Source organism: Perna viridis, chromosome 7 (assembly GCF_037379345.1).
Source record: "Perna viridis isolate PV_CMFRI_1.1 ecotype Kerala chromosome 7, ASM3737934v1, whole genome shotgun sequence".
Classification (NCBI taxonomy): Eukaryota; Metazoa; Mollusca; class Bivalvia; order Mytilida; family Mytilidae; genus Perna; species Perna viridis.
In genome coordinates this window covers 45,884,390-45,900,742 of record NC_142451.1, presented here as the reverse complement: position 1 = coordinate 45,900,742, position 16,353 = coordinate 45,884,390, and the positions used below count along the sequence as shown (strand labels likewise).

The 16,353-nt window shown below is 33.9% G+C and overlaps 1 protein-coding gene across 6 annotated transcripts in view; it reads right to left on the bottom strand.

Moving 5' to 3' along the window:
- Positions 1–5,747: 5,747 nt before the first annotated feature.
- The window catches only part of LOC148612942 (beta-1,3-galactosyltransferase 5-like), a 49,640-nt gene continuing 39,034 nt past the window's right edge, over positions 5,748–16,353 (bottom strand). For 5 of the 6 annotated variants that reach the window (XM_088594874.1, XM_088594876.1, XM_088594871.1 and 2 more), the window contains exon 2: positions 10,103–15,772. In XM_088594874.1, the coding sequence (XP_088451000.1) occupies positions 14,634–15,725 (1,092 nt within the window). In that variant the 5' untranslated portion in view covers positions 15,726–15,772 and the 3' untranslated portion in view covers positions 10,103–14,633. Of the gene's footprint in view, positions 7,386–7,787; positions 8,105–10,102; positions 15,773–16,353 lie in introns of those variants that run through there. The other variant, XR_015924525.1, reaches the window with a different exon arrangement.

Sequence of the window (16,353 nt, the reverse complement as noted above, 5' to 3'; positions counted from 1 at the left end):
AAGATCCTAGCGGAAATCAAACAAATGCATGTACGCCATGTAAAAGGACCAGACATGCAAAACAGACACACACAAACAAAGAACAAAATAATACATACAAAGTAACAATAGTACATGAGCAACTCAGAATTCACTAAACATTGGAAGCATGGACTAGGGACACCGGTAGGGTAAGCGTCCTCTGCTTTACTAGAAAATTCCGACGAAGTGCTCATAAAAATCAAGTCCAGGGTTTAGGGAAGAGAACAGAACAAAATATGAAATGTTGAACAAATCAGTTTTCATTGTGCATATGGATACACCGTAACAATCCACGAGTTCATGATGACAACCATAAAACGTCTGTAGTAATGACTCTGATATTGTAGCCAAGTAAACCTCTGTCAGCAGCTTAATAGGAAGAAGTCTATCGCGGTACAAAAAGTCTGCATAGTTAGAGCAGGCTCTTGCATAACGTATGAGTTGTGATTGAAAACTCCCTACCCAGGTGTTGAAGGGATGTTGCCACGGATGAAAGGTAAGTTTACTTAACCATCGATATTTAAGTGCAGGTCAAGATTTGAGGCTGACTTCACAGTATCTGTATTACAATGTATCATTTATCTCAAGTTCTTTGGGTAGATGCGATGAATAAAATTCTTTAAAATAGATTGTTTCACGATAATACGTCATCTATAAAGCGGAAACTGAGACTAAAGGATCAAAATAAACGATGTTCCTTCTTTTGAATCAGATAAGCTATAAAGTCAGCCTTAATAGAGTGAAGGATTAGATCAGCAAGTAGAGGAGCTAATTTTGTTCCGATTGGAATGCCGACAGTTTGTTGACAAATATGTTGTCGATAAAAAACTCCAGCATTTTGAAAACATGCTCTTCGGTTTATTTGGAAGATGATTTGGAATTGTTTTTTCAACAAAGTATGAGGAAACTCTACCAAGAACTACATTATTGTGCCTAGGTGTCTTTTTGGAGTAACAACGATGCATAATGGTTTGAAAAATTGTTAACTACGACAACGGAGACAACGGATGGCAAGTGATGGCAATTGCTCATATTGGGCCAGGTGTGCTAAAATTAAAAACCTTTAATCTTCAATCTCTTTTCTTCTGATGTTTTGGTGAATACCATCTGTTGAAGTTAAATTCTTAAGACGAACTCTGCATTTTAAAAATTCAGCTCAAATAGGGTTTTTATGCTTCACTTAAGACTTGAAAGTATACATATTATGTATCTATGGGGATAGAGCTACCATTTTCATTTCAAAGGCCACCATACTCATATTTTGTATTTCAGCTGGGGCTCTTTTGCTAATCCGGATTTAAGGGATCACTCAATTGACCGAATCCCCGAGAAAAGATGTAATTTGTCCTTAATGCCACCATATAATTCAAGAAACTGGCACTGTTTCTATATTAAAAACATTTTCTTTCAAGTTTATTTAACCAATTGTTTTGTCAAGTTTTTCAGTCTAGGTTTCAAATGGTGGTGATATTCGCGTAATAAGCAGTTACAATATTGTATCTATGATGTACAACTTTTGACTCAGTTCATAGTTCATTGAAGGAACTTGGCAATATTGACAAAGTCATTGTAAAATTCCGATTCAAGTCCATAATAGGGCGCTTCAGGGCACATTTTCAAACTAAGTTTTGCTGAGATCTGTAAAGAAATTAAGTCAATATGGTCATTTTAATAAGCTATGTCCTACAAGTTTAAAAAGAAAAAAAATCACCAAAACTCTGTAATGCATTTTGTGATATCAAATAAGTCTTAAATGTCAAATTATTTTATTTTATTTTCTTCAAAAATATGTAATGTTTTAATTTAGAACAATTTTGTGCATTTTTATTTTGCAAAAATTTACATGAAATTTAAGCAATTTTAGGGGGAAAAAGTTTAAAAATGTATCTTTGTCCTATATTTTACAATATTATACCTATAATTTAAACATTTTGTCCTTCTTACTTTGCAAGTACAGAATTAGGCATGCAATAAGGATTCAAAATTTAGTTTAAGGTTAAATATCTGTTCGGAATTAGCCTTTATATGGCCATTTTAGTGTGAGCTCTGGAATTTGTGGGACAGTGTGGCTCAAAATTTGTGTGATAACTCGAGAAGATAGAGTATGAATTGTGAAGTCATAGAATTATTATATTTTATATGAACTGTGAATCTTTTCATGAAATAAAATTGATGAGTAAAGATGAAAGGAAAGAAAAAGCGAAATAATTTCAGGCCTGATAAACGAGCATTTTCATTGATCAACCTTAGCAACAAACAACAATGGAGCAGATATAAGTGAGCTGGCAACAAACAACAATGCAGCAGATATAAGTGAGCTGGCAACAAACAACAATGCAGCAGATATAAGTGAGCTGGCAACAAACAACTCAACCTTCTGATCCGTCTACACTAGTATCACCAAGTAGTCCCTCTTCTCCAAATACACTAAATGCTCCATTCAAATGAAGTGTATCGAAGAGTGAGTCTCTATGGTAACCCGGAATGTTTGAAAAACACTTTAAACTATATGCAAATTAGAGTTCTGATGGAAAATCATATATTATTCCAGTTTTGAGTAATGTGTGTACTTTCAAATTTCAAAAAGGCCAATTAGGCCACAAAATGATCATCTTGATGAGTATTTAGGTGATAAAAGCTTTGACAATGTTATTGTTATTGTTGGCAAATTTCTTACATTGTCGATGATTAAAAAAACTGTACACAACATATTTTAATGATCGTTCATAATGTAGAGAAAACACATTTTGACCTGATAAAGAAGTTCAATTGGGTTTAGGTAGGGTTTGGAAACTTAAATGCACAAAGTGTACATTCATGTCTGAACCTTTTAAATTATATACTAAAATTGATAAAGGTAAGACAGGACAGAAAACGGCAGCAATAAGTTCCAAACAGGTGTTTTTAATACAAATATAGGTATTGACAGTGCTAGGTTAATCATGACTAGTACTGGTAGTAAACCAATGTACCGAAGTTCAATGCAAAGAGTATCAAATGAAGTAACCGATCTAGTTGTAGTCTGGCACAATTGTTAAACAGGATAAACTAGAGGTTATTCAGAGTTCCAAAGTAAAAATGAAAATTATGGTCTAAATAGAAACCATCAAATGACATTATAATTGGATGGAACATACAGGAATGTACCCAAAAAGGTAGAAATAAATTTTGAAAAAATGCATCACAAGCTTTAGGTATTGCATGTGAAAATGAAACAGATAACCATGATGTAATAACATGGTAATTTTTTAATAAGTTATGCTGGGTTGGTGAGTGGTTGCGAGGACAAGGGTGTGAGTTAGAGTGTCCTGGCCATGAACACTGCATGGTAAATACTAATCAATCCGCACTGTTCAGTGAAAGGGCACTGGGTTTTGAAAAAGCTACTAAAATAGGTGAACATGGTTTATTAGTAGAAAATTGTTGTAGTGCTAAATATAGCAATGAAAGAGTTGTTTGGCAGGCCAGTACAATACAAAGGGGGACAAAGTCAATTCAAACAAGGTTAAAAACAATCGGTACATCCTCGGCCAATCCCGGCAATGCTCGGAATCAACGAGATTGGCCGAGAAGTTGCTTTATTTGTTTTTGTTTGTTGGGGTTTAACGTCCGGAGCAGCAATATTTCAGCTGTATTCAGAAGATGAACATGAAAATAATGATAAAATGAACATAAAATGATGATGAAATGTGATGGGACACAAGGACAATGGGGTCGACAAATTTTGATTGCCAATGGAAATAGGGAGAGGTGGGTAGGGTCGGGCAATTTAGCCTCCTGTGGCGGAGCTCTATGGTTCCTACTCCGGTAGAATACCACAGTAGGGTTCTTTAACATGCGAGGAACGTGGCATCTTTCCCAACACGGTGCACCACTATGGTTTGCGGCGGTCAGGTTTTCCGTATTAGAGACTGACAACCCCAGCATGTAACACGCCAGGGGTACCCCATTCCACCAACTGGGGCACACATCCCAGTTGCTCTGTAGGCAGAGCGCCCTAGCCCCCGGCTAGGGTTCTGAGCACTATTTAGTCGCCTTTTACGACAAGCGTAACGCTGCTGCAGGCCGAATAGTTGCGATTTGGTTTAAATGCCATATTCAGTGCCAATATATTTCCTGGTGCTTCTAATGCTAAAAAGTAAGAAATAAAAACCTATTTAAATTTAGATCATATGGTATAATGAATGCACTGTTTTCAAAATTTAATGGAGATACGAGGCTTACAATGTCAGGCTGATATAGCACATGATTATAGAAAACACAAACTTGAACCAGAGTAATCGTTCAAGCGTAGCCTACAAGTAGGTTGTAGTATTTAGTAAATAGTTTTCACAATTTGATATAATTAAGATGAATGAAACTTCGTGTATATTGTTTATTGTATCATATATGCTTATATCTGTTTTCAGGAATTTTGCATGATGTTGTTTCAATATAAATAAAGTTCTGTTTTTTTTTATAGAGAATGAGATAAGTACCCAGTGCTTATCTTAAACTGTCATTTGATTTTATTAAGTACTATAATAATTGAATTAATTTTAAAAAAAATATATATTACGGTTGTTTGCCCAAATCTGAAAGTACGTTGTTGTAACGCATTAAAAATCAAGAATATGCATGCATAAGCCCATATTATGGATATTTTTATGTCCGAGTATACTGTGAATTCATTTATTTTCGTTGACATCAATTTTCGTGGATTTACAGAAAAGACATTTTCGTGGGTTGTTAAATTCGTGGAAAACAAAATTTTAAAACACAACTTTTAGGTTGTAAATTTTACATGCATGGTTTAGCTGAAAATCGTTATTTGATTGACGATAACTACTCAAATCAAGATTAATCATCTGTTTAATCTTTTAACTTGAAAAGCGGATAATCAAATGATTATTTTTATATAGTAAAAATAATTATAGTTAGAGGCATTATAAAAAGAAAATATTTGTAAAAGTGATGTTTGTCGCCAAAGTTGTGACCAACGCTTAAAATTTCTCAAATTAAGGATGCCTTATAAATACTTTCGGAAATCTAAACAATTCAGTTCACTATGTCACTCACATAGTGGTTAAAGTCCGCTTCCATCAAGGTTACGAAACCTTCCACGCCAGGTCTTCCTGACCCTTCAGAATGTAAAACCCAGAAAGAACAACTCGTTGTTAAAGCAGCAAATGAAAGTGTAGATAGTTTGGTAGCCGCTTCCTCATCTACTATTTCACAAAAGAAAGAGAGGTGAATACAACACCAACAACGACAATACTCGTGCCAAGATAGCCCGTTATGCTGTAGACAATGGTGTTGCTAGAGCTTCCAGAAAGTTCACCGCCGACCTTGGTCACAAAGTCAGCGAAACTTCAGTCCACAGCATGATTTATCAGTGCTTGTGTCTTAAAATTGCATTGTCTAGTGCTTTATAAAATATGTTTTTATTTCATATGTACCACAAATAGATTGTTATTAATATGATGGTAAAAAATACAATAAATATTAAAACAATTTCTTCGGTTTTTTCTCTTTGTGAAAACTCTGTTTGCTTTTCCAGATCGACTTTCTCAAAATAATCAATACGCAAATTATACACTTAAAATGAACACTTTACCGATACATGCTATTTTAACCAGAAGTATGAAATAAACATCTCAATAAAGTAACAAAATTAGTTTTTTGATGTTTTTATTCATTTAAGGAGTTTTATTACTGATTGTATATCTTCCTTCATTTACTGCAGGTACAAGTAACATTGTTAAACTACGTTTACACTGAAATATAGGTGAACAGGGTCTGACAAGTGTACAAGCCCATACGGGCAGTCTGTCGTTCATGTTCTTCTTCCTAAAGGTTTTGGAAAACACATTTTTCGTTGGGTTGTTAAATTCGTGGTTTGGGCAACCCACGAAATCCACGAAAATTGGATCGCCACGAACAATTAGTGTTTCACAGTACTTGTGTTCAACTGGAACAATTCAGAAGCTTCCGTCACAGGAACAAACACTCTCCAGGCATTAAATTTCAAAACGAGACAGTCGTGATTATTAAAACACCTATTTCAGAACTTGACGAAACATACAAAAAAAATTACAAAAAAAACGAAAGAGGAACGAAACACGGCGGAACAAAAAAACAAAAACAATCATTATTCTAAATAGTTTTTATCTCTTATATAATAAATCTACAAAATTTTGCCATATTATGTAATATGATAAGATATGAACTGAAAAATAGAATGAATGTAGTGACAAAATAATTAGTCATATACTGCAGGTGAATAGAGAACAAAAAGCTCTTGATGGTAATTTAACCATAGAATGACAGGAAGATAACATGCAACATAAAAGCTAAAAAGAGTAAAGATCTTACTTAGTTTCCTATCTTCAACAAAATGTTATCTGTTTAAAGCAAATACCTTCAAATTTTGTAAAATTAGGAAGAAAAATAAACCCAAGTTGGTGTAAAACAGTAAAAGGCATATCTATTTTAAACAAAATATATCAAAATATAATTTAATGTTTTCAAATTCTTCCTCTTATAGATTATAACTGCTTCATACTATGAATCGGAATACAGTTTAAGGGTAGTTTCTAAATTCTTCACAACGTTCGAATAACAATTCAATTTATTTCTAAGATTAAATACAAGACCAAAACATAAAAAAAAACAGGAGCCAAAAAAGATCTAATAACAACAATGAAGACAGCAGAATAAAATATAATTAATTTAAAAATCGGAACAAGAAAAACAAGACAGCACATGATTGATTTGGAAGAGTTAAGATAATAAAAATAACTTTTGGGTCGTAACAAGGTGGACTGTTCAGGACTACACATATCATACAAGCAGATCTATTTATAGGACTCCAATTATTTCCAAACAGAGTTGCATGTACGTTAGAAAGATTAAGCTTACATAATTTCATTGTTATAAAGCCATTTGTGTAAATATTTGTATAGTTAAATGGGTCAAGCATATTGTAATCATTTCAACAAATTCGGAAAATTTACTACAGTGAGACTGAACGCCACTACAAAACAGCATTCAAAACTACAATAAATCACATTGTTCATTGTGTCAACCGTTACTTAGTACGATTTATTGGAACTTCCAAACATTTAAAGATTGTTCTGTCTGTTGCTGCCGTTACACATATTTGTAAAAACAATAAATCATCCTATCATTCTGCTCGGTTGGAATCGTGCATTAAATGATAAGTATAACACAACCCACTACATTCCCAGTGTACGTGTAGTTTGACTATTTGGTCCATCACACTCAAAGGGGGGTGTCAGGTTATTTTATACAGTTTTGGCAAAATATGTTGCGGAAGCTTGTTGGTGTCTTATGTCCCAACTTGGGCGAAGAGGAAAACTAAACTAAAAATAGAAAAAAGTTGTATCAGCGTCATTTTAATACGAAGTTCATTTGGGTAGATTGAATATAAATAATTAGTTCATAAAATTTAGAATATATAAATATAATACATCATCTATAAAACGGACACTAAAGTTAAAGGTAAGCAAATCGTATCTCTTTTTTTGTAGTAGTAAACGTCGGGCTTCTTACGAGTTCAAATGTGTACACCAACATATTGATTCGTGCTTGATCTAGCAGCAGCCTTACTACTTGGCCTGTGCGATACTGAAATCGAAAAGCAAATAAGTTTTAAGACTTCATGACGAACTTAATTAATTGCCTATTAGCTGTCATTTGAATCACAAAAATGCTGTTGAAAAGCCCCATAAATTGGAAACTATAAATAAATTTCAAAGAACTACCTAGTTTTTCAAGTTAACAATGTTATAACTTTCGAGTTGCATCAATGATTGATTAAAAGTCAATGATCACGCTACGTGCTTTATCTCCGCTGCATTTCTTTTCTGTCCCAAGTCAGGAATTTCTGGCCTCTGTTTGTCTTGTTTCGTTTCAGTTTACTTTTATCTTGCGGGATTTATTTTTCTGCAACCTTATATAATGTTGTTCTGGAACCACCTGCAGAGGGTACTGAGGTGTGAGCTTTTCCTCATTGTTCAATGAAGACCTATGGCAGGCTTTGAATTAAAGGATGAGGGTACATAAGGCGCTGTAGTGCCTTCTAGAAGAAATGAAATTATCTCCATTCAATAAACTCAAAATTGTTCCATTTTTTTAAATTAAAACACTTTATTTCATCTTCATTTTTAACGAAATCAAAAGAAAAAATTGATTTTGTTTGTAAAAGAAATAAACAAAGTAATATACATATTCAATTAGCATATGTTGAATAAAGTAAAAAACAATGGCATCTTAGTGATTTGTTTTACGCAATTTGTAAGACACATGCAGTCATAGTGGCCTACAAGTACAACCTATTTCTCTTCTGTTACATGTCTATCTGATGTGTGTGTGTGTGTGTTTTTATCAATTAAATATAAGTTTGCCATATCATACATGTAGTATTAATACTTTATAGTTTTGAGGTCTAGAATCAGCCAGAAATATGTTGTATGTATTTTTTTGGTTTGCGCATGAATTGAGCTTTGAAGGTTCAAATTAAGTAGGTATATATATTAATCCATCTTCAGTGCCCGATGTAACAATTCGTTTGGTAGTTTCGAATTGGTGCAGTCGTGCACTTAGCCCTGTAACTTCTACATTTTATAAAGCTTAAGACAATTAATCATGTTTGTCTCCCCTTCCGTAAAATATCGTTTTACTTTAATCAAACTTGTATAAATTTTTAAAAAATAAATATAATCGTTGAGTCTCAGAGTATGTTACGCTGAAAACAGAATAATCACATCGACATGGGTCAAATATACAAATCATGTGTTACTGTTTCTCCTCAACTACATAATAACACTGCACGAGTAGCTATATACATCTTCATTACCACTTAAAAGTCATTAATTATTCTCGTGGTTAACTACAGGCAGACAGACAGACAGCCGGACAAACAGACGGATCCCTGAGCAAAGTGTTAAAAGTTTTCCGAGTACAATAGCGGAAAAAAAATAAGCACGTACATGCACAAATCATTGTTGATAAACTTATCAATACTTTTAGTTAAATCGATAATTTCTATAATATTTGCGAAGTTTTAAAATATGTAAATGAGAAAAATAAATATGAAACATTATTTAAATAGAATTGATGGTTACGAACAATTGTAAATTAATGGGGGAAAGTTTGAAAAAAAATGCATCTATATAGGTAATTAACCTCCCGCTATCTGCCGTTTTCAGCTTGAACCTCCCAACATTTTATCATACATTCTTCAACAGTCTTGTCCATCTCCCGGTGGGAGCTGATGGGAGCTTAAGTTCTGCCGCTTTCAAGATTTTCGCTATTCATCAGTCAAAATAATGGGGATGAAACTGGGAAGGTAAGAGGCCCAGAGGTGACGCACTTTTTGGATTTTTTTGGATTGTTTGGATAAAAATAACAGGGGTCTCCTTTTGTAGGGTTTCCCAAGATTAACATTAGTGCAAACTGTTTCTCCGCTAAAATACATGAAAGCTTGGCACATCTTAAATTCAGGTTCGAAAACTTGTTTCAATAAATGTCACGTGGATATTCATACCACTAAAATTCAGATGGTTCACGGTCAGACCATGCTTAATTAATCTGAAACCTACATGTATAAGGCATTGTTGCACTCCATCAAATCCACCACCCGCGACGCGCCTGTTTTTTTCTAATATTTTCAAGAGGCGGATAACAAAATTTTGGAGACATGGATTAAACACAAACGTAACACATGATGCAGCTGACTAAAATAAAAGACAACTTCGTTCACATAAAATATAGACGCTAAAGTTTACATTAAATATTCGAAAACTGACAAAAAGCTAAACTGCAGACAACAATTAGCATGAAAGGACCGCTTGGCACAAATATTATATAAGACCTGTTATAACAAATACTAAAACTACATGTCGGCTATTAAGCACAAATATTTACACATAAACATGAAAAATTTACATGTACATCCATGCTCCTCCTGAGAGGACCATCATAGTACTTCCTCAGGTAACAGCTTTAATATAAAAACGAGTATTTTAAGTGTCTACATGTTTTTTGGCGTATGTGTAGGTGTACATTAAATATGAAAGAAATGTTGGAATATTTACTTCATATACAAGAAACTTAAGCAACAGGATTTTATACACACAAAATTGCATACAATTGACCAGCATTTTGCATATACTAAATTTCCAATAACGAATACATGTAAGGACATGTTTGATATGTGTGCATTATAACTGTATACAAATTGATGATTTTTCCCGGATAAAGACATTATAACTGTATACAAATTGATGATTTTTCCCGGATAAAGAAAGCAGTTTTGAAAGAATTTATTTATATAGAACTGCGCTTAATCATTGTAATAGATAAATACCCAGAGCCTGGATTTTTTTCAGGATAACAATGCAAACGGCTTTTAATTTTTCTACTTTCAAAATAAAAACAGAAGCAATAAAAAAGCTTTATTCGCGCTTGATATATATTATAACAGTGTTTCCAACTTTTCCTGATCGCATAAGGAAATAAAATGCTTTGCAGCATTTATTACAAACAAAATTATCTTTAGACAGGGTGCTACAGGTTTCTATACACTATAATGCTTATACGAGCTTTTTTGAAGCATTTCATTTTTGCACTTAGTTCCACGCAAAAGTAAATCTTTTATCGAGGAGATTTATACGGGTATTACAGCAAGCAAAAAGATATTCAAAACTATCGGATTCAAATATTAAATCCATAGATAAAATCCTATGAAAAGGACAGTAACGCGGTTCAAAGTATACAAGTGCATTCACGTACATGCATGCATGTTCATAGCAGTGGCTATATCAAAATCGACGCCTGATCAAAGATTATTTTATACTTGTTTTCATTCTTTGACATAAAGGTGAGATTAAAGCTTTTTAATCAATATATCTACTCCACTTGCTACAGTGTAATTAGAATGGCCAGGTGCTTAATCATGTGACGGTTAGCTAGGTCACATGATACATGTACAGGTAAAGTTGGACACTCATTTTTGAAGCGATTTTAAGCGTGATTTTCGAAGTTTTTTTTTAAATGCACATAGAGATCCAGTGTTAACCAAAAAATCCTTTGTCCTGTAGAAAGACTATATAAATGCACTCTTTCAGTTTCAATCCTTTTTTTTTTGGTTAACGCTGGATCTCAATATAAAATAAGTGGCAGAAGGGTGAAAAAATGCTATTTTATTTACAGAATAGCCTTCCAGGCGGTTTTTGTGCATTCGTTTCTCTATTGTTTCTCTTTAAATCACAAACTGAATGCATAAAATTGAAAATTTACAATATGTATTACATTATTATTTATTTTCTTCCGAATTGATGATATTTTTTACCAATTATTTCAGTAGGCAGAACTAGGCCTTATGGACCCTCATCCTGTTTCATTCGGGTTGGGTTGTTTTTTCACTTTGATATATTCATATGATATATTCAAGATGAAGTTGGCGAATTTCATGCCCCACTATATACTTATCACTGGAAGATAGGCAACCGCAGAATAACAATCCCAAGCGTAATCAAGGGAACCAAGATTCTAGCGGAAATCAAAATAATGTAATCAAGGAGAAAGACAAGACAGAAATACACAACAAAGAACATTAAATAAAATAAAATACATAAAAAGTATCAAAAATAAACTTGGACCCCACTAAAAACTAGCGAAGTCATATCAGTTTGCAGCGAATTCGTACTTCCATGTAAATTTAATGTTCATGTATTATTTGCCATTATTCTACTAATGATGGTATGATGGAACAAGGTGTTACCCGAATTCATATTTGATCAAATGAAATGAATACACACATTATAAATACATCAAAATCCATTATACTACAGTTATAAGAAACCCTCTCCTACAGCAGACTTCGTTTTAAAAATTATATGGTTAAAAAATCGATATAACCTTCACATGTTACTATTTATCTCGAATAAACTGTCTATCTCTTCACGACATTTGGGTATTACATAACAAAGTCGTCTTCTTACCCTGCCAAAGGCGAACTTAAGTTTTTAAAGGTTATTGCATAATAGTTTAACTATACAAAACAAAATATTAAATTTGCATTTATTGACCCATGAGGGTATCATGAAGGGAGCCGCATGCGCGGTGGAACATGCTTTCTCTTTCGGAACGCTTGATGCCACTCCTTGTTTTGGTGGTTTTACATATTACTAGTACGTTAGTGTTTCGTTTTCCTTATTTTTATAACTAATCTATTTCATTTGGTTTGCAACATTGGGTATGCAACTCGTCTTTATTTACTTGTATTTTACCTATTCTTCGATTTTGACGTATTTTGTATTGTCCCAATTTTCATCCGTATTTTGTCTTTTACTGATTTATTTGTTTTTAAAGGAGATATTTATACATATCACAATGTTTATCACAAAATACAGGCAAAAGATAACATAACAGTCATTGACATATATACATATATATAAGTCTTAAAGGAAGCTACCAACCAGTAAACTTAATAGATATCGGATCGTCGAGTCATGACGATATTGCACAAACATAATGAATGTCATATCAATGAAAGATGAAACCATTTTAACCGAGTAACTCGACAACATTGCCAGAAGTTTGAGGATCAAGGAGTACTTCGTCTTCTATAGTAGAGTGAAAAGGAAAATGAGAGATTCAGACAATGAAAATACCTATCGGTTTATGAAGAAACGTGAGTGGGTTCCTATAGAAAAAGCAAGAACTTCACTTTAGAATCTTTTATAAATAATATACAATCTGACCTGATAAGAATTTTTTAAGTGAACACTCACAGTCATGACAACTTGACAGCAGGTGAGAGCACTGCTCTAAAAGATCTACGAATCAATGCAGTAGTGGTCATGGACAAATCCGCCCACATGCAGGAGGATGAGCATCGACTTAAAGACGTTTTTTTAATAAATTAAAAAAAACACTACTCGAATATTTGCTGACGAAATTAAAACTAAATTAAACAAAATGTACAAAAATGACCACATCGACTTGGAAACACTTGAATATTTTAAACCTGAAGACCGAAAACCTGGTCGACTCTATCTAATTCCAAAGATCAACAAAGTCCAAAATCCAGGAAGGCAAATAGTCTCTGCTAACGGTCACCCTACAGAAAAATTTCGGGATTCTAGGAATTTCATATGCTGAAAAACTTCCGTCCTTTATAAAAGATATCACCGATTATTTACAACAATGCAGAATCTGAATCCTCTACTTGCCATTACGACATTGGTTACTATGGGTGTTACCTCACTTTATACCAATGTTCATCAAGTGTGGGATTCTCGGGAGACCAAACATCTACCTACTGATTGCCTAGTGACATTGCTCACAATGGTTTTAAAATAGGACAATTTTACTTGGAGACTATTATTTAAAAATAAATGGAACAGCTATAGGCACCACGATGGCTCTATCTTATGGTAACATGATGAAAGAGAGCTGGACTATTCCATCACCCGGGTAAACAACCAGTACAAGTCTATCAACTTCACTCACGAAACATCTGCATCAACCATCTCGTTCCCCGATATCTCCAGTATCTATAGACCTATACTCATAGCAAACTGACCCCACCAATACTTTATGCCAAAGAACTGTCATCAACCGCACCTGAAAGTATACCATTAGTCAAGCTCTTAGGTTAAGGTGCAGTCGTTCCAACGATAAATCTTTAAAGAGGCGTTTGAATCAACTAAAAACAATTTAAGGAGAAGGGGGTATCACTATAGCACCATCAAAGAAGGTTTTCGAAAAATTAATAACATCCCAAGGAGTAGCCTGTAACAGTATAAGGCAAAGAAAAAAGTAAAAGAACTCCTTGACATACCACCCTTGTCTAAAAAAAACCAGCCAAACTACCATTCGTGAGCACTGGACCTCTGTCGAGAAAAAGTTCCATACTATCCAAAATTCTTCCTGCGCCACCTATACATAATGCTTTCAGACAGTGAAACAGTTTGCGTAATCAGTTAGTAAGGGCATAAATATCTATAGCCTGCTTATCCCCTGGTGCAAGTCGATCGTGTGGTAACGAAAGGTGTAAATGCTGTAAACTGATGCACCAATTGTCAACATTAACTAGCACGGTCATCGGGAAACGTTACAAAATATTTTGTGACGTACACTGCAAGAGAGCAAATGTGATTTATTAAATTCGCTGTGCCGTCTGTGACTACAATATGCTGGTAAAACCACCTTTTCGTGAAACAGAAAACGATTTGAAGCCATCCGTAGAGGTTGAAGCGGGAAGGGTTATGGATAAAAGAATTCCGTGCCTGACATCAACACGGAATGAATAAAAGTTCTTCCATGCTTGTATACTTCATTTTCTCTTTCCTTTGAAAACTACCTTAACCTGTGATCTTACGCGAATTAACTGTGGGAAGCGTCTGAGCTTTTAATACCCCCCAATGCACTGTGCTAAATTTTGTTAATAACTAGCAATAAATAATCAGATTCGTACAATAAATGCAATATGCGACAAAGTCTAGTAATAAAAAATATAATCGTCTCGATCGTGAATGTATGATAACCGATCGTGTTAATAAAAAAGAATATGGATTGTTAATTTGTAGTGGGACATTTCATTATGTCATAGTTTCGTTTAAATAAATATGCGTTGTGTTACACTTTGGTTCGTCGTAGATAACGATGAATAGTTTGGTGTGTTCACAATTGATTCGAACCCATTCAGATAACATATGTTCCTTAGGTGAAAAACCGTGAGCTGAAAATAAAACATGCATCTGTTTAGGCTGATATACAGTTGAGAATCGTCTTTCGTTCCGAAATTCAAGTCTTAAAGAGTTTGCAACCATACCAAGAAAAACATCATCATATTTAAACGGTTTGACAGAAGGAATTTCAGAATACATCGCTTTAACAACAGATATGTCATATACAAAAGAACCACCCGACAAATATGTTGGATATTCCTTGTAGGGGTAGACTTCAGCTGGCATGTACCATTTACTTCTTTTGTCCCTTATTGGTGGATCATGAACTTTATCCGATCCAGCTGCTAACTTTGATGTGTTATTTTTTTCATGAAAATGTAAATATTCCATCAAGTTTGGAATATTTACGAAATAATCGTCATCTACAAACATCACAAACTTTATGAGTGGGCAGTGGTTAAATACCCAATCAAAAGCCATATTTGTCTTCAACGTGTTATTGTAGTAATTATCCAAAAAGCTAAACTGTACGATATCTTTGTGTGTGTTATACTCCAGTTTTACGGCATCTTCCAGTAATGGGTTGTATCCCAACAAAAATACAATTTTAATCCTAGAATCATGGAAACTGCCCCACGTTTCACGAATCCCTTCTCTGTTTTCGGCATTATGGACACTAGACTTCACCACTATTAGCAAGAAAAGACTGTTTCCACGATCTACATCACACACATCCTTAGAATTGAAAACATACTTATATTTATCGTACCGAAAATAAACAGTTTTGTCTTTATCCGGTATCCATTCGCTGGACTTTAAGTCATTTGTTACAATGAAAGTTTCGGATGTTGGTAAACTGTTACTGATATTACGGCTGTCCATCTGTCGGGACATTATCCGTTGCGATACTGATGATTCCCATACCGCATAAACCACAATAACTAACAAAATCGCAATGTAATATTTACATGAATGTTTAATCAGGGATTTTATGGCAATCATTATTCTTCAGAGTATCTATATGGTAATCTTGAAGACAGTTTGCTTTCCTGCAAAGGAATAATGCATTCATTAAATATGCAACATCAAAAGGAAGTTAAGGAAAACAGGATACAAGCGGTTGTCAAAATTAACAAAATTCAAGGATAATAACTAGACAATAAACTAGACACTCACAACAAAGAACATGAAATAGGCCAAATAGCACGTACAAACTAAAAAGGTATGTTAACCCCGCACTCAATATGACACTATGAGCATAAAAGAGGTGCATTGATAGGATAATTGACATCCCCATTTGTAGAAATACCCATCGCCAGTATAAGGGACGAATATTCAAAGCACAATCTTTTCGATTGAATATAAAATGTTGTTGTGGATAAGACATTAAAGAAAATACGATCAATTTCAAAACAGCTTTGTTTCTTTTCGATAAAACATACATGTAAAAATTTATCGTTGTACAGTTCACTCAGCAAAATTTATAAAAAAAATGAATAATTTAATGTGGTTGGTTGAATTATGTAAATTAAAATATGGATGATCATGTTATATCGGATAAAATGATTAAGTAATTATACCACTACCTAATCACAGTCGCATGTGTTTTTACTATAGTAACATATTGATC